Genomic DNA, 21701 nt, shown 5'->3' with positions numbered 1-21701 from the left:
TAGCTCATCTGCACCTCGAAGCTAGAGAAGTGAGCCACTCCAAGTTGCTAAGCAGTTGAGGTTGACATGTTCTTTGACGAGCAGTTTCTCTGACATGATTTTTTCCTTCTTTCTTCTTTTTTTCTTTCTTTCTTTCTTTTTTTTTTTTTCTTTTTTTGGAATTCAGAAAATACAGGAAGGGCCTAGTCATTCACACTGGGCTACTTGGAACTCTGCCTATTTGGTGCTAAAATGGAAGGGCAGACTTTCAAAACAGCCTCTCTTCTCTACCTTGCCCTCATCCATTCTAATTGTACTTCTTGGGAGTGCCACATGGCTGCCTGCCCGAAAGTCTGTAGTTCCTCTCATCAGGTTCCCCCGCTCCCCACCGCCCGCCTCTAAGCCTAGGTCCCAGGATCCATGGGGATGAAAGACGACTGAGACGTGATTCATGGCCTCTTGGAGTTCGTAGCATCCATGGTCAGACACTCATTAGATAGATCAGTACAATAATCTAGAAGAGCAGAGGAAGGAAACTGAACTTGGCAAGTAGAGGCAAGTAGATGTGGTTTCTAGGAGGCGAAGCCAGAGCAGAGTCCATAAGGGGGAGAAGAAGCAGCCTCTGTAAAGGCAGAGGTGTGAAAATGCACCTTTGTTCCAGCTGGTTTGACTCCAATTTCCTCACCTAAGAGTTGGCAGCAGAGTAGAAAGTTTAGATGCTTCCTCTTCCCTGTCTGTGATAGGAATTACCCCTCTGAGACTTCTCCATGTCCCTCGAGGGGCCAAGAATGATCCCCACAGCTGTGGGAGTCTTCAGGTAAGAAGAAAGGGCTGGGTTTCCTACCTGAGACACAGACCTTGGCTCACTGTCAGCTGGAGGGTTCCGAATCCTGCCGGAGTGGCCCTGTAGATATGCTGGAATCTTGGATGCTGATGATGGTGGCATCACTGAGTATGACAGTCAAAGGCTCTGATTATTCCAAAGTGTCGGTCTGCCATGTGGAGCCAGTTCCTTCCTGCCAGGCACAGAACGAGGCTGCTTAGATTTCATATTAATCTGAGTCAACCTTAAAAGAACCAGAGAAGGGGCGCCTGGGTGGCTCAGTCGGTTGGGCGTCCGACTTCAGCTCAGGTCACGGTCTCCCGGTCCGTGAGTTCGAGCCCCGCGTCGGGCTCTGGGCTGATGGCTCGGAGCCTGGAGCCTGCTTCCGATTCTGTGTCTCCCTCTCTCTCTGTCCCTCCCCCATTCATGCTCTGTCTCTCTCTGTCTCAAAGATAAATAAACATTAAAAAAAAATTAAAAAAAAAAAAAACCAGAGAAGAGGAGGAAACAAGTGAATCCCGTAGACAGATAGGTTTATAACTCACTCCTTGTGGACTTTAGGCATACACATCCCCAGCTATATAAACAAGGGGCAAAAAGCAGGCTCCCTCAGGAAAGATTGGTTGGACAAAGCACTATTTTTATCAAAGAATCTAGAAGTGTCTTTACAGATATAATAATTTAATCATACTCATCAATCCTTCTGAAGGTCAGGTATTTTGCTACGGGCTGGGAATAGTTGAGAATGGTTTGGCTCTGACCCAGGGGAGGCTCCCTGTGACTAAGACCAATATGTAAATGAAAAGTTGCAGCACAAGCGTGACAAAGGACTGACTAGGGAGATTTTTCTAAGTGTGATGGGAGTATAGAATGGGGAATGACCCATTAACTCCTGGGGACAGGGAAAAGGAGAGGAGATTTTAAGTGACACAGTTGGAATTGGGGTGGGGTCTACATAAAATTAAACGTGAAATTCCCAGAATTCCTCCCTAGACGACATAAAGAGGTCAGTTTCATACGGTTGAACCTCACAGACGGAGCAGGAATGGCATGGATGTTTCATCCGTCCACCAACTGATGAAATGGTAGCAACTGCCTAGAAGCTGTGTTAAGAACGATTCTGAGGATTCCAGAATAGGAAAGAATACTGTGGAAATTGATGAACGGTCTGTCCTAGGTAGGGAATGATGTCCAGTGGTAGAAATTGAACACAGTTGCCATCTTTAAATTCTAAGGAGGAAAGCCCTCCTTCCTCTCCTCCCACAAAAGCCTGGATATTAGAGTAAAATTGCTTTATAAGCAAAGGCACAGAAGTCTGAAAAGTACAGGATGTCACCATGGTGGCCAACAGTTCATGCTTAAATGGAGGTAAAAGGTCTATGTTGGGGGGATGGGGCATGGATGGAAAATGCAGTGCAAGAGGTTCATTAGAAAGCTGTATTGCAAGGTGCCTTGAATGACCTTGTAAACACGCTTCATGCTGCCACATTGTACCTTATTATCTATTTGACTTACTTTTTGAAACCAACACACATGACCCACCCCGCCCCCCAAAATGCATGGAGGTTACAATGTTCTTCTCTGCCTCTTTGTTTTTGTTTAATTCAAAGCATTCTCTCAAGAAAAGGTCACAGAGTACTAAGAGAACATACAATAAATACTTTGCAAATTAGAGGATGTTTTTTAGGTAAAATAAAAACCAAGTCCTGTGACAGTATGGGTTTTGTTTTACAAAGGTCAGAATTATTGCATAAAGAATTGTTTTTTTTTTCCACTACCAAGAGGACGTCCAAAGAAGTTATTTCAATCCAGTTTCTCAGAATCTACAGCATAAGAGCATTAGGAAAGCTTCATTATGCCCTGCCAGGATTTAGCTTTCTAGAGGGAATCTGTGTTGTGTCCCAATGGGATTCTGTAAATTGCATTGAGAGTGTTGAAAATTGACCCTAAGGTTTTGACTACACAATACCGCAATGTCCTTCTGGATATATTTTTGCTACAACTGTGCTATGTTTCTTTTGAAACCACAGCCCACCAAGAAACTTCAGATCTCATTTTGAAAAGTGGTTTTTAACCAGAGGTGGATAGGAGAGACCCATGGAATTTCTCACGGGTCCCACCCTAGAAGGTGCTGATGTGGCAGCCATGGGTGTATCCTATAGAGATGTTACTGTGTATCTAAGGTTCTAGCAATGAGCGAGAACACAGAGATGGATGCGTCTGCAAAGTCAGACTCGGTACTCATTGATAAAGAAGAGTGGGGGTCAGGGCATGTCCTTCGGGTGCATAGCCCATCCCGTTGGTTGATTTTGGACCCCATGCCCCAAAGATCTGGTGTTCGGTTTGTCTGCTGTTACTTGCCATACTATGCCAGTTTCTTGCCCAAACCAGAAGGACTTGCTGAGGAGAAATCAGACCATGTGAATGAAGTCCCCGCTTATATGTTGGGTTAAGTTGTTTTGTTTTTTTTTTTTAATAAACTAGAAAGAAACATCACTTCAGCAAAGTCTGATCATGACTCAGGCCCAACCAGACTCTGAATACATTCACTGCCAAGAGAAGGTCAGTCACTCATACCCAGACTTTTGTGGGGGGCTCTTCTCCGGCTGTAAGTGTAGGATACCAGGGTAAGCGTCAGAAGGATCAGGGGACATTTCTTCAAATGGTCCATGGGCTGCTTCTCCTTGTCAAAGAATGGATGGATGTGGCTGAGCCAGTGAAGGAGGCAGGGATTGTAATATAACTTTGCTTTACCTGGAAATCATGTACAAAACCCAGGGAAACACAGGGAACAGAGGGTAGAAGTGGCTCTGCAGAAGCCTTCTCAGCCCTCCTCATGGGATCCATGCATCCTGGCTCCATACCTGAAGGATGATGGAGCGGAGGTCATGGACCTGTGTTTCGTTTTTCACTTCAGGAAAGATGGCGGCCTCTTAATGGTTCACATGGCAGTCCCTCTCTGCTTGGCAAACCCCCACTCACGCTGCAAGTTTTAACTATACTTCCTTTGACCTTGGGAAAGATACTTTAGGATTCTAGAACCCCTTCGTGAGCAAGGGGTGGCAAGTCTCCAAGCATATGTAGGTGAGCTCACAGTAAGGCAGGCTTCTTCTCATGGGGGAAGCCTTCCAGCTGTGGCGATAGGTAGCGGATCCAAAACCAAATGGAGGCACTGCCCTTGCCCAGCCAGGCAAGTGAACAGAAAACACAGGAGCCCGTTTCCGTCGTCAGTAATGGGCTGACAGTTCCTCAGACGTGTCTCTCATCCTTTTCAAAGTCCCCGAGTGTGAGCTTTGCAGCAGCAGGAGAACGGATTTGATACCCTGAGGATCCCTGACCCTGCTCATCCTCAGAGTGGGTGGATGTTCGAAACACATCATAGATTGAGGAGCTATCTCCAGATTCCACCGTGCTTCCCCGCTGTAAAATTCCATTGTGCCAGGAGAAGCCCGGTGCCCTTTGCTTTAAACCAGGCAGAGGACAGTCAGCTCTGAATTGCAGGCTTGGCGAGACAGCTCTCCCACTGGAAGCCTGAGAGCTTTTGGGAACAAGTGGGAAACCGCAGAAGCCAAAGACTGTCTCACCTCAAGCCCAGCGTGGGCCCCCAGATGGGTCACTTGGAAGGTGAAAGTTGCATTCATTGCCTCCCTGCTGCACTTCTGTTCTTCCCCCGAAGAATGAATTCAGAAGGTCTAAAGTGTGGGGGAGGAAAAGTTTTCTCCAAACAAAGCCCTGCACGTGCTGACCCTTTGCTAAGTGATGATTAGGTGGCAACCCCTGTGTTGGGCGCATCTCTAGCCATACGATTCACGACCCTTCCTGGAGGTAGGTATATTCACCCCATTTTCCAGATGGGAATCCCAAGGCACAGAGAGGTACAGTAACTTGCCAAGATCACACAGCTAAGTGGTGTCTGAGCCAGGCTTATCGTCTACTTCCCTCTGATAATTCTCAGGCTCCCTCTGAAGTATGCCACACTGCCACCATCTCTGATCTGAAGGCGGGTCCTGGGGCCCGCCAGACCCCACTACGCAAAGCCCGGATGACAAGGAGTGACGTTTTCTTGGAGGGCTGGGGAGGGTGGGCTTCCGAGTCCCTTCGGCTGAGATGGGGCTTCCGTGGGTGTTCCCACGATGGGCACGGGGATGTGGCTATGTGTTCGTGTCTCTGCCTTTCTTATTTGCGTTGCCGTGAACTCTCAGGTGCAGTGTGCCTGTTCCCCAACCAGATGCCATCTGTCTCTCTCTCATAGGTACGGTGCTGTTGTGCCAGGCAAACCAGGAGGGATCTTCCATGTACAGTGCCCCCAGTTCACTTGTATATACTTCCGCAAGTAAGCCCACTGTTGTGGCTCTCTTCCTGTTTTGTGACATAAATCTGAGTCCAATCACCCTCCCTGCCATGTAAGTTCCCCTCCCCTCCCTCTCTGCTCCACGCTCCCTTTGGCTCTCCACAAGGTGAAGTTGGTTCCCATAAGCATGTCTCTGTGTTCCCTGTCGCCTTAGCATCTAATTCCTTCACTCATTACATCTGAATGCTCACTTCCCGGATGCCCCAGTCATCCTTTGTTAAGACCTGTCAGGACCAGGTCCAATGGATGGGACATGGGGCATTCGTTCCGGGGGGGGGGGGGGGAGGCGCATGATGGTGGGGGGAGGGGGGGTCTAAAGCTCACTGCCTGCCTTCTATCCCAGCTTTGCAAATTAACATGAAAATAATGGATGTATGTAAAATACGCAGGCCATCCAAGCGACACCCTCCCCTAGCAACAGGTGCTTGGATGTCACTCCCCAGCACCATTTTCTCACTGGAAAACAGCGACTTGTTTGCAAGGCTGTTCTGCCCTTTGCTGTGTGATTCTATTGAGCAGGGGGAGGAGAGAGAAGAATGTGGTTCTCCCCCATGTAACTGGGTGGGGGAAATAGCAATAAAAGCTACTTTAATAGATATGAATGTGGCCATCAAGTGGGGAGAAGGCCCAAAAGTAAATATGGAAGGTAGGTCACAATGTTGGTGTGGAAGAACCAAGGATTTCTCTGCCTGGGATGGTTGCTCCAGGGTGGAGAATGCCCCACCCCCACCCCAGTTCCTAGAACAGGTTGAAGAATTACAGTTCTCATGGATTCCATCATGGTTACCCGAGCTGGTTTGCTTCTCCTCAAAAAGACCCCTGGCCACAGCTGAGACTTTCTCATGTATTTCATGGGTGATGAAATCCCCTTAACTGCCAAACAGGTCCTCTTTGGGATCAGTGCTCAAAAGTGAGTGTGGGGACAGGGGAAGGTGGGCTGCTAGAAGCCAGTTAGAGAAGAGGGATGGTGGAAAGCAGAGGCAAGAGGTACACGATGATCATGTGAAGATGAGACAAAGAGGAGTCCTCCCAGAGTGCCAGTCAAGCATCTCAATTCCCGAAGGCTCACAAAAACCCAACTCTTTGCTGTGGGGCACAGGTTAGAAGCAGTCACCCGGAGCCAGAAACATGCCTGTGACAAACCTGAGAGTTTCTGAAGGCACCAGGTTGTAGGGGAAGCCTGTGTTCCTCCCAACCAGCCTCGTATCTTCAATAGCAGTGTGGGCACTCATTAAATTCAGGGTATCTTTCTGTGTCCCTGAGATACAAGAATCTAAACATACTGGCAAGAAGTGCTTCTTTCTAAATGTATGGAAGTTGCCCCCTTTGGGCGGTGTAAATGTGTGTGCATGTTATCTCATAGAATTAGGACACTAGTACACATTTTCACATGTGAACCTTGTTTCATCCTTGAAGTCTGCACCAGGTAGGTATTATAATGTTTGTTTTACAGCGGAGGAGTGGAGGGCACCACGACGGAGTGATAACCCAGGATCACACAGACACAATGTGCTAGACTGGTTTTTGGAGCCTGGGAAATTATTCAGCGTTTGACTGCTTTTATGACTCCCTTTGACCCTAAATATCATCATCATTCCATTGTCCCTATCCCCCACCTCCTCTATAAATATTATTTTCAGAAGGAACGTTGGTGATTCAAAACTTACCATGGTTGGATTCCAGAGTGTTGGTTTGTTTTGTTTTTTTGTAACATCGTTGTCCTATAGAACTAAGATGAAATGTTCCTTATCTGCACTGTCCAGTACGTGGACTCGTGGAACACAGGCATTGAATTTTTTATTTAATTAAATTTTAATTAATGTTAGTCTAATTAGCCACATGGGGCTAATGGCTACCATATTGGAAAGCATGGCTTTCAGTGATCATATGAAATACACATTTCTGTTTCAGTTCCCTGTTCAGAAGTGAACAAAACAAATGAATTCCAAGTTGGCTGGTTTGAATTGGTAGGTCTTCTAAGGCAGCTTTAGGGAAATTGTGTGTCATAAATGTCAAACATGGAAAGGTGTCACAAATTCTTCATATTTAAAGTGGGGGAATTATACAGAGGAAACAATGTCATCTGAAGCAGGGGTCGGCAAACTGCAGCCTAGGGACCAAATCCAACCCACAGCCCACAGCCTGTTTTTGTAAAGCTTGTGAACTATGAATGAGTCTTAGATTTTTCAGCGGATTATAGAAACAAAACAAAAGCATAAGACAACGTGTGACAGAGACAGAGATGGTCCATGAAGCCTGACATATTGTCTTTCTAGCACTTTACAGAAAAGGTGTGTTGATCTCAGATATAAAGGGTCCGTTTAATTATTGAAAATACAAAATGGTAATATCACTTCACGGTTTATACATTTTTTTTCCTGACTTTAGAAGTAAAAATTTATAATAATGATAGAAACTATATAATGTGTGTCCAATACCCTTCACTTTTAAATTGCATAATCAATCATAGTACCTACACATTTTTCATCCTATTATTTTCATTTATTATCATGTCATGTGCACTTTCTGAAAATATGTTAATGGCCTCATAATATTCTATCATTTCATGATATTATATTTTAATCTGCCCCCCCCTTCAGGGTTGGGCACTTAGGTTGGTTAGGAATCTTTCAGAAATATTAAAGAAATGTCCTTGTACAGAGTAGTGCTAAGGAAACAACCACTGATAAATAGCTGCTCCTCCTACCCCATAACAAAGCAAAAACTAATTTCTTACAATAAGAATCTTCACTTGTCTATCCCTTAAGCAACAGTACCCAGACAGACAAGCTCGGTTAGTGTTTCGTAAGGACAGACAACTACATGAGCCTTCTGCTTCCCCACGTGGGTCACCAGAGGGACTATAGATTGTTTCCATCTTGAGGCCACAGTCCTGAATGCCAAGATAATCCATTCCTCCCTGAGACACATTGCTCAGATCCTCTGCTTTAGTTGTCCAAGTGAGCAACACCTTTGAGGACTCGACTGTGTGCAAGTTGTCTGGCTTCTGTATAACATCTGGATTTTCTCTTCCAGATTAAGGTGAAGGCTCTAGAGCAAATTCACACCCTATGTTCTATAAACAAAATCCTGCTAGCATGTAAAGGGCCATTTTTGCTTGCCCTCTGTCTATCTCTCTATGTCATACACACACACACACACCAGGGGCATGCACATGGCCACATGAAGTTCATATCCTCTCTGGCTCTGACATACACATGGCCGAGAGCCACATCTCTTGTCTTTGGGGTCCGAATGGTGTGGCCTCTTTTTGTCTAAGAATCCATCCAGCCTTCTTCCCAAAAGCTGAGGGTCCCTTACTTCTCAGAAGTCTTATAGGGACACCTGCTTTTTAACCTGAAAATGTACATATTTCTCATGGCTATCTAAGAATTGTACTCTTGAAGAAAGGTGTGTATAAATTACAGTTTGGTAAATTGGATCCTGTGTGTTCACTGATTTCCATGATTACTCCTGAGTTTGTGGTGTTTTTCCCCCCATGGATCTTTAACTGGCCTTGGATGTTTTAGACTTAAATTGCCCCTCTGCCTAGCCAAATAGCTAATCATCTGTAAATAACACCCTTAAATGCAGTAGGGGAGATGGTTTTTAAAGGAACCCTGCTGAATTCCTCTGTAATGAAAATAATTCCTACTTGAGGTTATCTGTTTTTTAAGATGCACTTTTGCATAATGGGTTTTCCACCTACTTAAGTGAATCATCCTAATATGACCCAGGCCGTGAAAGCATTTAGAGAGAGATTTCCACTCATGGCTCTGTGTCATTAGAACCTAATCCTACAGATTCTCCCCATTCTTCCTAACTGATCCCAGTTTTTCCTCCTCATCCTGACCTTTATCCTGGTGTGAAAACCCAATTCAAGTTGTATCATGAAACATCACACATTCTTTCACATGTTCTGATGAACCACTAGCATCCAGACTGTAAAGTGAGCCTACTTTCTGGCAGACAAATGAAGTCAAGGCAAAAACTCCTGGAAATTAGGGAAGATCACCTTGTACCAAGTGGAAACCATTTAATATTAATATTTTTGTCTTAAAACATTAACTTTTCATCAAGTAAATTAAAGGAATTCAGTGAGCTGATTTGTTAGTTCTGAACTAATTTTAATTAATTTAATTGCCTTGTGGTTGCTTTGCATAGCCCACAACCAACCCCTCAACGACAAGGTTTGTTGAAAGCGGGTTTGTTGCTCACTGCCCACGCAGCCCTGGGGCCAGTGGTCTGGAGGCTCCTGCCTCGGGGAGTGTCACCAGCTTTATGATCAGTGCTGTTTGCATACAGCGCCTGCATACTATCCGAAATGACTCTGGGCAAAAATAGGAAAGGAGAGAAACCGTCACCTCTCTTCCAAATTAGAACATTACCTCCCCTTTTTATTATTTGAAATATCAAGAGGTAGATCCAAGGTTTCATAAATGGCAAAGTCACTTTCTCATTTGGATTAGCAAAGCCAGCTGTCACGGGCCCTTATTTCTATAAGAAGTAGTAGGTCAATGTTACCCATTTTGGTTTTTTTTCTTTACAATTTCATGAATAGATTTTAAATGACAAATGTGATGTGTGCTCACTGTAATTGGAGAAGCATGCTAATAAACACACACACTCACATATGTGTGGAATGATGTGGTGATAATATCCCCATTTTATCCCCAAAACATACAACGTGAAAGCAACCCCCTGTTGGTTGCCTGGAAAACCTCTTAACATGTTTTCTCCATAATAGGATGCAAAGAAGGACAAACACACATGGAATGGAGGTGTTAGTTGTTTGCTTTTCTACGGAGGGGTCTGTACACATGCGTATTATGGGCACATTACACATATTAATCATATTTTGTGACTACCTCCCATTCAGCTGTACACATGCGTATTATGGGCACATTACACATATTAATCATATTTTGTGACTACCTCCCATTCAGCTGTCTGGCTGTTTTCATGCTGTCCCATGTGTGAATGCTCACTGAGCAGTTCTCTGGCCACAGTCATTCCACACACCACTTCTGCCTGCAGCAAATATCCTCACATGTGCCCTGATATACAAGTGCTTCTGATCCCACATCCAGCTTCCCAAACCTGGGATTGGTGGTTCCATCCCAACATTCTTTTTTTTAATTAATTTATTTATTCTTTAATTTACATCCAAGTTAGTTAGCATACAGTGCAACAATGATTTCACAAATAGATTCCTTACCCATGTACCCCATCCCCCCTCCCACCACCCCTTCAGTAACCCTCTGTTTGTTCTCCATATTTAAGAGTCTCTTATGTTTTGTCCCCCTCCCTGTTTTTATATTATTTTTGCTTCACTTCCCTTATGTTCATCTGTTTTGTCTCTTAAAGTCCTCATATGAGTGAAGTCATATGGTATTTGTCTTTCTCTAATTTCACTTAGCATAATACCCTCTAGTTCCATCCACGTAGTTGCAAATGGCAAGATTTCAGTCTTTTTGATTGCCAAGTAATACTACATTGTATATATATATACCACATCTTCTTTTTAAAAAAATTTTTTTAATTATTTATTTTTGAGAGAGAGAGAGAGAATGAGAGAGAGAGAGGAGGGGTAGGGGCAGAGAGAGGAGGAGACACAGAATCTGAAGGAGGCTCCAGGCTCTGAGCTGTCAGCACAGAGCCTGATGTGGGGCTTGAACTCACCACGAGATCATGACCTCAGCTGAAGTCAGGCACTCAACCGACTGAGCCACCCAGGTGCCCCATATACCACATCTTCTTTATCCATTCATCATTGATGGACATTTGGGCTCTTTCCATACTTTGGCTATTGTTGATAGTGCTGCTATAAACATTGGGGTGCGTGTGTCCTTTCAAAACAGCACACCTGTATCCCTTGGATAAATACCTAGTAGTGCCATTGCTGGGTTGTAGGGTAGTTCTATTTTTAGCTTTTTGAGGAACCTCCATACTGTTTTCCAGAGTGGCTGTACTAGCCTGCATTCCCACCAACAATACAAAAGAGATCCTCTTTCTCCACATCCTCGCCAACATCTGTTGTTGCCTGAGCTGTTAATGTGAGCCATTCTGACAGGTGTAAGGTGGTATCTCATTGTGGTTTTGATTTGTATTTCCCTGATGATGAGTGACGTTGAGCAGTTTTTTCATGTGTCGGTTGGCCATCTGGATGTCTTCTTTGGAGAAGTCTCTATTCATGTCTTTTGCCCATTTCTTCACTGGATTGTTTTTTGGGTGTTGAGTTTGATAAGTTCATTATGGATATTGGATACTAACCCTTTATCTGATAACATCATTTGAAAATATCTTCTCTCATTCTGTCAGTTGCCTTTTAGTTTTGCTGATTGTTTCCTTCGCTGTGCAGAAGCTTTTTATTTTGATGAGGTCCCAGTAGTTCATTTTGCTTTTGTTTCCCTTGTCTCTGGAGACATGTTGAGTAAGAAGTTGCTGCGGCCAAGATCAAAGAGGGTTTTGCCTGCTTTCTCCTCGAGGATTTTGATGCCGTTCTGTCTTATATTTAGGTCTTTCATCCAGTTTGAGTTTATTTTTGTGTATGGTGTGAGAAAGTGGTCCAGGTTCATTCTTCTGCATGTTGCTGTCCAGTTTCCCCAGCACCACTTGCTGAAGAGAATGTCTTTATTTGATTGGATATTCTTTCCTGCTTTTTCAAAGATTGGTTGGCCATATGTTTGTGGGTCCATTTCTGGGTTCTCTATTCTGTTCCATTGATCTGAGTGTCTGTTCTTCTGCCAGTACTGTATTGTCTTGCTGATTACAGCTTTGTAATACAGCTTGAAGTCTGGGATTGTGATGACTCCTGCTTTGGTTTTTTTTTTCAGGATTGCTTTGGCTATTCAGGGTCTTTTCTGGTTCCATACAAATTTTAGGATTGTTTGTTGTAGTTCTGTGAAGAATGCTGGTGTTATTTTGATAGGGATTGCATTGAATATGTAGATTGCTTTGGGTAGTATTGACATTTTAACAATATTTGTTCTTCCTATCCAGGAGCATGAAATATTTTTCCTTTTTGTGTGTGTGTCTCCTTCAATTTCTTTCATAAGCTTTCTATAGTTTTCAGTGTATAGATTTTTCACCTCTTTGGTTAGATTTATTCCTAGGTATTTCATGGTTTTTTGTGCAATTGTAAATGGGATCAATTCCTTAATTTCTTTTTCTGTTGCTTCATTGTTGGTGTATAGGAATGCAATCGATTTCTGTGCATTGATTTTATATCCTGCCACATTGCTGAATTCATGGATCAGTTCCAAGAGTTTTTTGATGGAATCTTTTGGGTTTTCCATATAGAGTATTATGTCATCTGCAAAGAGTGAAAGTTTGACCTCCTCCTGGTCAGTTTGGATGCCTTTTATTTCTTTGTGTTGGCTGATTGAAGAGGCTAAGACTTCCAATAATATATTGAATAACAGTGGCAAGAGTGGACATCCCTGTCCTGTTCTTGACCTTAGGGGAAAGCTCTCGGTTTTTCCCCATTGAGGATGACATTAGCATTGGGTCTCTCATATATAGCTTTTATTATCTCGAGGTATGATCCTTCTGTCTCTACATTCTTAAGAGTTTTTATCAAGAAAGGTGCTCTATTTTGTCAAATGCTTTCTCTGCATCTATTGAGAGGATCATGTGGTTCTTCTCCTTTCTTTTATTGATGTGATGAATCACATTGATTGTTTTGCAGATACTGAACCAGCCCTGCATCCCAGGTATAAACCCCACTTGGTCGTGGTGAATAATATTTTTAATGTATTGTTGGATCTGGTTGGCTAATATCTTGTTCATTTTTGCATCCATGTTTATCAGGGAAATTAGTCTATAGCTCTCCATTTTAGTGGGGTCTGGTTTTGGAATCAAGGTAATGCTGGCTTCATAGAAAGAGTTTGGAAGTTTTCCTTCCATTTCTATTTTTTGAGACAGCTTCAAGAGAATAGGTGTTAACTCTTCCTTAAACGTTTGGTAGAATTCTCCTGGAAAGCCATCTGGTCCTGGACTCTTGTTTTTGGGGAGATTTTTGATTACTAATTCGATTTCTTTACTGGTTATGGGTCTGTTCAAATTTTCTGTTTCTCCCTGTTTCAGTTTTTGTAGCGTATATGTTTCTAGGAATTTGTCCATTTCTTCCTGATTGCCCATCCCATTGGCGTATAATTGCTCATAATATTCTGTTATTGTTTTTATTTCTGGTGTGTTGGTTGTGATGTCTCCTCTTTTATTCTTGATTTTACTTCTTTGGGTCCTTTCCTTTTTTTCCCCCTTTATCCAACTGGCTAGTGGTTTATCCATTTTGATACTTTAAAAGAACCAGCTTCTCGTTTCATTGATCTGTTCTGTGGTTTTTTTGGCTTCAGTTGCATTGATTTCTGCTCTAATCTTTATTATTCCCTGTCTTCTGCTGGTTTTGGGTTTTATTTGCTGTTCTTTTTCCACTTCTTTAAGGTGTAGGGTTAGGTTGTGTATCTGAGACCTTTCTCCCTTCTTAAGGAAGGCCTAGATTGCTATCTACTTCCCTCCCTTATGACCACCTTTGCTGCATCCCAGAGGTTTTGGGCTGTGGTGTTATCATTTTCATTGACTTCCATGTACTTTTTAATTTCCTCTGTAACTTCTTGTTAGCCCATTCATTCTTTAGTAGAATGTTCTTCGGTCTCCAAGTATTTGTTACCTTTCCAAATTTTTTCTTGGGGTTGATTTTGAGTTTCATAGTGTTGTGGTCTGAAAATATGCACGGTATGATCTTGATCTTTTTGTACTTGTGGAGGGCTGATTTGTGTCCTAGTATGTGATCTATTCTGGAGAATGTTCCATGTGCACTGGAGAAGAATGTATATTCCGCTGCTTTAGGATAAAATATTCTGAATATATCTGTTAAGTCCCTCTGGTCCAGGGTGTCATTCAAAGCCATCATTTCCTGATTAGATGATCTGTGGGGTGAAGTCCCCTACTATTATGGTATTATTAACAATGAGTTTCTTTATATTTGTGATTAATTGATTTATATATTTGGGTGTTTTCACATTTGGAGCATAAATGGTTACAATTGTTAGGTCTTCTTGGTGGATAGACCCCTTAATTATGATATAAGGCCCTTCTTCATCTCTTGTTATAGTCTTTATTTTAGTCTTGATTGTCTGATTAAGTATGGCTATGCCAGCTTTTTTTTGTCAACCATTAGCATGGTAGGTGGTTCTCCATCCCCTTACTGTCAATCTGAAGGTTTCTTTAGGTCTCAAGTGGGTCTCTTGTAAACAGCATATAGATGGATCTTGTTTTCTTATCCATTCTGTTACCATATGTCTTTTGATTGGAGGATTTAGTCCATTGACTTTTACAGTGAGTACTGAAAGATAGGAGTTTATTGCCATTATGTTTCTTGTAGAGTTGGAGTTTCTGTTGGTGTTCTCTGGTTCTTGCTATTCTGTTGCTTTTGGTATTTATGTATTTATATATTTATGTATGTATGTATGTATTTCTGTAATCTTGTCTCCCCTCTCAGAGAGTCCCCCTAAAATTTCTTGGAGGACTGGTTTAGTGGTCACAAACTCCTTTAATTTTTGTTTGTCTGGGAAACTTTTAATCTCTCCTTCTATTTTGTTTTGTTTTGTTTTTAAATGTTTATTTATTTTTGAGAGCGAGACAGAGTGGGAGTGGGAGAGGAGCAGAGAGAGAGGGAGACACAGAATCTGAAGCAGGCTCCAGGCTCTGAGCTGTCAATACAGAGCCCAATGCAGGGCCAGAACTCATGAACCACGAGATCATGACCTGAGCTGAATTTGGATGCTCATCGACTGAGCCACCCAGGCGCCCCTCTCTCCTTCTATTTTGAATGACAGCCTTGCTGTATAAAGAATTATTGGCTTCATATTTTTCAATTCAGTTCATTGAATATATCCTGCCACTCCTTTCTGACCTGCCAAGCTTCTGTGGATAGGTCTGCTGCAAACCTGATATGTCTTCCCTTGTAGGTTAAGGACTTTTTTTCCCTTGCTGCTTTCATGATTCTTTCCTTGCCTGAGTATGTTGTGAATTTGACAATGCTATGCCTTACTGATGGTTGTTTTTTGTTGAATCTTACGGGAGTCCTCTGTGCTTCCTGGATTGTCATGTCTGTGTCTTTCCCCAGGTTAGGAAAGTTTTCCAGTATGATTTTCTCACATAACCCTTGTACCCATTTTTGTGTCTTCATCTTCTGGGACCCCCTGTGATTATGATGTTGTTCCTTTTTAGTGAGTCACTGATTTCTCTAATTCTTAAATCATGCTCTTTTGCCTTAGTTTCTCTCTTTTTTTCTGCTTCATTATTCTCCATAAGGAGAGGCTGTTCTGCCTCATCCATCCTTGCCACTGTGGCATCCATTTGAGATTGCAGCTCAGTTATAGAATTTTTTATTTCATCCTGACTAGTTTTTACTTCTTTTATCTCTGCAGAGAAGGATTCTAATCTCTTTTCTACACTAGCTAGTATTCTTATTATTGTGATTCTAAATTCTGGTTCAGACATTTTGCTTGTATCCGTGTTGATTAAGTCCCTGGCTGTCATTTCTTTTTGCTCTTTCTTTTGGTGTGAATTCCTTCATTTCATCATTCTGAAGTAAGAAAAGGAATTGATAAGGTAAAAAAAAAAGTTAAAATTAAAAAATTAAAAACAACACACACACACACAAATCAAATAAATGATGCTAGATTCTAGGTGTGTTTTGGTCTAGTTATTGAAAGGAGCTTGATAGATTAAAGGGGGGGAGGAAAACTGGAAAATTTGAGAAAATGAATACAATGAAATAGAACAAAGTGAAATGATGGAAGTAAAATAGAATTTGAAAAATTTACAACAAAGTAAAAAAATATAGTAGAAAACAAAAAAAAATATTTTTAATAAGAATTGAAAATAAAAATAAATTTTTTCTCTCTCTGTATTCAAGAAAAAAATGAAAAAAAAGGAAATCGAATAGATGGAACAGCAAACAGACAAATACGATTGAAATTACTTCGGTTTCCCCTAGAAGTCAAACTATGAAGCACTTTATAGTCAGTACACTAAAGCAGGCAGAGAGACTTGTGCTCCTGAAGAACAGGTTGGCCTGGTTGGGCGGGGCTTAGTGCAACGGCTCCGTTCCCCACTAGATGGCGCTGCCCAACTTACCGGGGTGGAGTGTTGTGACGCTTGTAGGTGTGTATGCGCGTGCGCGGGAATAGTGACCATGGCGTCGCACAACTACCCAGTGTAGCAGTGTAGCTGCTCTCCCGACCAGCAGTCACGCTCCCGACCTTTGTTTCGGGCTTCCTCAGGCTTCCTCTGCTCCCGCTTTTACACTGTCCGTGACCAAGCCGTCAGGTTGCCGGGCGGCACCTCCCTCCTGAGTTTTATCTCCGTCGCCGCTGTGCTTCTCGACCCCTCACTTTGGAGGGACCGCGGCTCGGACCCGCTCAGATCCTCTGCGGGAGGGTCTCCCCGAGCAATGGCCGGGTGCCGGCCTCACCCGGGAACGTTCGCGGGACTCTGCTGCTGCCGTCGCCAGAGACTGCGGCTGGGCGCCAGCCTGCCCCAGAGAAGGTTCACGCGATCTCGTGTAGCGGCAGCGTTGGAGGGATCATGCGAAATCACAACACGCATCCGGCCCCAGGTTTCGCCCTTCCCACCAGAGCACCGCCAGGTATGGAGGCGAGGAGTTTCAGACTCTGCGCTCCCTGTTTACAGAGCCTTAATGGAATTTAAACCCTCTCCTTTCTCCTCCCTCCCTTTTTAGTTCAGTCCCTGCGGCTGTTTCCACTTTTCCTGTCTCTCCAGCTGCTTTTCTTTTTTCTTTTTTCTTTTTTTTTTTTTTTTTTTTTTGCGCGGCGGGGAGGTGCTTTTCCCAAATTCTTCCCTGTCTCTGTCCTCTCTGTGCAAACAAAAATAGCTCCCTGCCCTCTGCCCGCTTCTGTCTCCCCCAGCTCACCTCTCCGTGCCATGTACCTGCTGAGTTGTGTGGTTCAGGTTGTGCAGATTGTTGTGTTAATCCTCAAATCAGTGTTCTAGGTGTGCAGGATGGTTTAGTGTTGATCTGGCTGTATTTCATGGATGCAAGAAGCAAAAAAAAAAACAAAAAAACTTCCATTCTGTTCCACCATCTTGGCTCCACCTGTGCTCTTTTTAATGTTGAAAATTGGTTGGGTGAAAAATCGCCTCTCAGTTTATTCTTGTTTCCATTTGCCTTTCTCCTCATGAGGAGCGTCAGATTCACCACATTAATCATCTCGTGGATATTACCTCTTGTGGATTTCCAGTAGACATCTGCCCCTTTCTCTTCTGGGTTCTTCTGAGTTTATCTGTAATTCCCATTGAGAGAGAATTATTCATCAGGGAGAATAACCTAGGAATCGCACAGGTATTGCAAACATATTTCCTTTCTGGGGCATTGGATCTTGCTTAGGTTCCACTATACGTTATTAAATACATGGGCAACTATATCGGTATCATCTGCTAACAGCTTTAGATCCCACCTTAGGTTACAAAATCCGTGTCCGGTGTGGGTATTGTTCGGCACTCTTACTAGTTTTCTCAGGCTGCCATAACCAAATACTGTAGACTGGGGGAGCTTAGACAACAGAAATTTATTTTGTCATAGTTTTTGAGGCTGAAAATGTGAGATCAGGGTCCTTCTCTTTCTGGCTCATGAATGTTCACCTTTTCACTATGTCCTTACACGGCAGAGAGAGCAAGCCATCAGGTGTCCCTTATTATAAGGACACTAATCCCTTCATGAGGGCCCCACCTCATGATTTTATCTCAACCTAATTACCAACCAAAGGTCTCCTCCCTAAATAGCATCACTTTGGGAATTAGACCTTCAACATACAACTTTTTGGGGGGAGGTGGGGGGGGGTGGATACTATTTGGTCCATAGCAAGTACCAGAGATACCAGTTTTATTTGTCAACAGTCAGAGAAACATTTTCCAGCCTCAATCTGCGGGTGGTTCCGTATGCTTATCAACGCAAACAAGTGCATTTTCGCACAGTGACATGGAAACCACAGATGAACTTTAGATCCATATGAGGAACAAATCCTAAAGGAGAAGGAAGATGGCTGGATGACTGTTAACTCCCCCTGAAATTTTTACACCTGACCATAGTCGGGGGGTGGGGGGGGGCAGAATCTGATACCACAGTCTCAGGATGCTAAATGTTATCAAAATGCAAAATCACTTCCTCATTTATTCACTTTTATGAAACTCAAGGGCAAGCAGTGGTAGCATGGTTTTAATTGATGTATTGATTGCAGATTTTATGGAAGTAATTGTGTGGAATTCATAAAGCAATGATTTAAGTGGCAGAAACATACATAAATCAGGCCTGCTCTCTTCTACTTTTAAGTAATTGATAGAACTTCCATTGGTTTCTGTAATTAAAGTAACAGCCTAAATTAATTTATGGCTTTCTCTTTCTTCTGCCCAACACAGAAAATGTCATTAGACTGAGTACAGTTGATGGAAAGTACATGTATGGGTCACTGTGATACTGACAAACTGGTTTAAAAACCCATGTGTTCTTTCTCTGTCTCTAGTATCTCAGCTTTGTGGGGCTCTGGAAAGGTCTTTACTAATATTTTCTGGAGGAATCACTTAAAAGGAAGAATAATCTGAGCCAGGATGAGGGTGACACAAGAGAGGGACTCACTTCAGACAAAATTTAAAGAGGTGCCAAAAAAAACTCAGTAGCCAAGATAAATAATATTCTAATGCAATATTTTTAAAAGTTGAAGTTAATGGAAAAAAATCAACGATGAGCAAAATATCAGAATTTTCCATGAAGGCAAGATGAGTATTATTGATTTTTTTTTTTTTAACCTTAGGGTCCCATATGCTCAGGATAGCACATCTTTTTTTAAAGTTTGAGAGTCTTTTCATCATGGATTTTTTAATAAAAATTTAATTTTTTAAAAAAAATACAGTGAAATATGATTTATCCTGATTACTGGAGCCACCTCCCCTTAAATTTTGCACCAAGATGAACACCTAACTGGCTTTAATCTTGTTCCAGCCCTGAACTAATAATAAAAAAAAATAGTAACAATACTAATATTGAGTAAGAGTTACTTTGCACTTACTATATGTCAGGCATTCAGCTAAGCTCTTCACATGAACCTTCTCCTTTAATCCTCACAAGAAAACTATGAAATCATTGTGATTTTTATGTCCCTTTTCGTTTGAGAAAATTTAGGATTAGAAGGGTTGAGAAATTTGTTTAAGATGCCCCAACCAGATCACCTTCAAACCCAGCCTAACTCCACCCCAAGCCTTCCATCTTTACTAGTGTCTAAATTTACCCACGCGTTCGGGGTGAGGGATGGAAGAGGCCACATGCTCCCCTCCTGGAAATGTCTGAGAAGGGAGTGGTCAAGTGCAGCTTCTAGGCAGCTGTCCAGCTTCAGCATTCAGGCCAACCTTGTGCTTCCTTTCTCCCATCCCTGGGTTGCTACAGAGACATTTCTTTCCCGTCCGATGCGTCTGTCCAGGGTTGGCAAAATTATTCTTCCAAAGGCCAGAGAGTAAATATTTCCAGCCTTATGGGCCTTCTGCTTTCTCTTGGCAAGTACTCAACTCTATCTATAGCTTGAAAGTAGCCACAGACGGTACATAGATGAATAGGTCTGGCTGTACTTCCATTAACCCTTTATTGACCAAAGCGGTCTTGGGGCCCTGTGTGGCCCCCGAGGGCCCCGTAGTTTACCAACCCCTTTGTTAGGCTAACATTCTTACCTGAAAGGGCAGGACACCAGGACTTGGGGAGGGAGAGAAAAAGGAACCTTCTTTTCAGTGTGTACCCCCTTGAGCTTTTTGCATTTTTGCCATTCTATCACAGTTTAAAACCAATAGCAGAAAGTAGGCACATAAACAGAATACCCTTCTCTTGGTATACATCACAGTAAGATATATACATGAATTCAGTCTAGATCATGGATTGACTTAGTTTTGCCCCCATAACCATCAACAAACAAAGGTGGATTTGGAGGCATTATTTTGGTGCTGTTGGCTTTCTCCAAGACCTGCCTCAGTTTCCCTGGGATACATGGTGAGACTCCATTAACTTAGGATGCCTCATCATTTGCCTGGGCTGCTTCTGGCTCCTCCCACAACTTCTGGTTGAACAGGTGCTCTGGAGTGGATCCTTCTAATCAGGAATCAGTGCCTTGCTTCTTCGACATCTGTGGCTCAGCATTATGATGACAACATACCTGTGTCCCCTCTGTCATCATCTCTGAAATGATCCCTTCTATTCTTTACTCACTTATCAGTTCTTTGATGGTCTTTATCAAGTTATTTCTGTATTCCAGGTACAGTTCCAGGCACTACAAATACTCCATGAGCAAGGCGTCCCTAAGTCAGCCTCTCGAGTGCTGTATTCTAGTGGGCAAGACAGATAATAGATACGTAATGCTAATGTCTCAGAATTGCAAACAAATTACAGGGTTATTTGGGGACCATACCTGATGGGAGACTTATCCATTGTTCACATAGCTTTTTGGTGCCTCTTGCTCCGTTAAATATTGCTGTTTCACCATCATCCAGCACCTATACATAGACATACTTGCCTGCTAAAATCCTATTTCCCTCATTGAACCCAGGGACGTGGAGATTTTGAGACACCTAATGTGCCGTGCCCTGCCTGTTGCCTCAGTCACAGCACAGGTCCTGACTTAGTGAACTGTGACTGTCCACAGCTGCCAGCTGCCACCTCCCACCTCTGCCTTCCAAATCCCAGAGTCAGCCTCTCCATGGCTGAAGCACTGTCTCCTCTGCCTTGTTCCATCAGCCCTGCCTTCCCACGGTTCAGCACAGCTCTGATTCATGAACAGCTTGTTTTTAACAGGTTTTTGCTAGCTCCTATGTTAATGTAGTTATTTCACCTGGACACCGGTTTCCTCAACAGGTTTAGTTGTATTTTCAGTCCATGCCCCACTACTGCCCCAACAGGGTTAGCTCCTGACCTAGACCACTTTGTTGTTACTGTTTTGTCCCTTTAAAACAAAACCAAAAAAAAGAACAATTTCCAGGGTGGGTGGGAAAGCCCACTAGTTGAACATCCTCAGTTGTTTACAGGAAAGAATCTGCAAAGAAGCAGCCACAGTTCAGGCGGCTGCCGTCTAGCTCTCCTGGCACTTTGGTTATTAATCTCAATGCAGAACAGTGGCTTTAGTCTTTTGCAGATGGGGGTCTCGCTTCTGCAAAAGGCTGCCAATTGCAAAAACTACCATCCCGTGGTGTGCCCCCAAACATCTTATTTGTCTTGATATTTCTTTCACAGAAATACATATGACAGATAAGGAGTCACTAGAGGATGGTTTGCTTTGTGTTAGACAGATATTAAAACAATAAACTACGTTGCCCTGGGATTCCAGTGTGTACACAGGCAGAGAACGAGGCCGAGACGAGATGTTTCTGAAAGGCAGTGAGGCAGTTGTTCTGGGGGAGCTCCCTAGAAACCCCAAGTCCTATGACAGCCTTGACAGAAAGTACTTTTTAACGCTCACATTTTTGTAAGACCAACAAACTGCCTGGTGCAGC

General features: G+C 42.9%; 1 protein-coding gene across 7 annotated transcripts in view; it reads left to right on the top strand.

Annotated features, from left to right (window-relative positions):
* RBFOX1 (RNA binding fox-1 homolog 1) overlaps positions 1-21701 on the top strand; it is a 2060838-nt gene that overhangs the window by 1970716 nt on the left and 68421 nt on the right. For all 7 annotated transcript variants that reach the window (XM_023246535.2, XM_045047971.1, XM_023246513.2 and 4 more), the window contains one exon: positions 5055-5135. In XM_023246535.2, coding sequence (XP_023102303.1) covers positions 5055-5135 — 81 coding nt within the window. The remainder of the gene's footprint in view (positions 1-5054; positions 5136-21701) is intronic.

Source organism: Felis catus, chromosome E3, assembly GCF_018350175.1.
Source record: "Felis catus isolate Fca126 chromosome E3, F.catus_Fca126_mat1.0, whole genome shotgun sequence".
Lineage (NCBI taxonomy): Eukaryota > Metazoa > Chordata > Mammalia > Carnivora > Felidae > Felis > Felis catus.
Note: the sequence above shows the minus strand (reverse complement) of the source record. Positions and strands in the feature narration are given on the sequence as shown.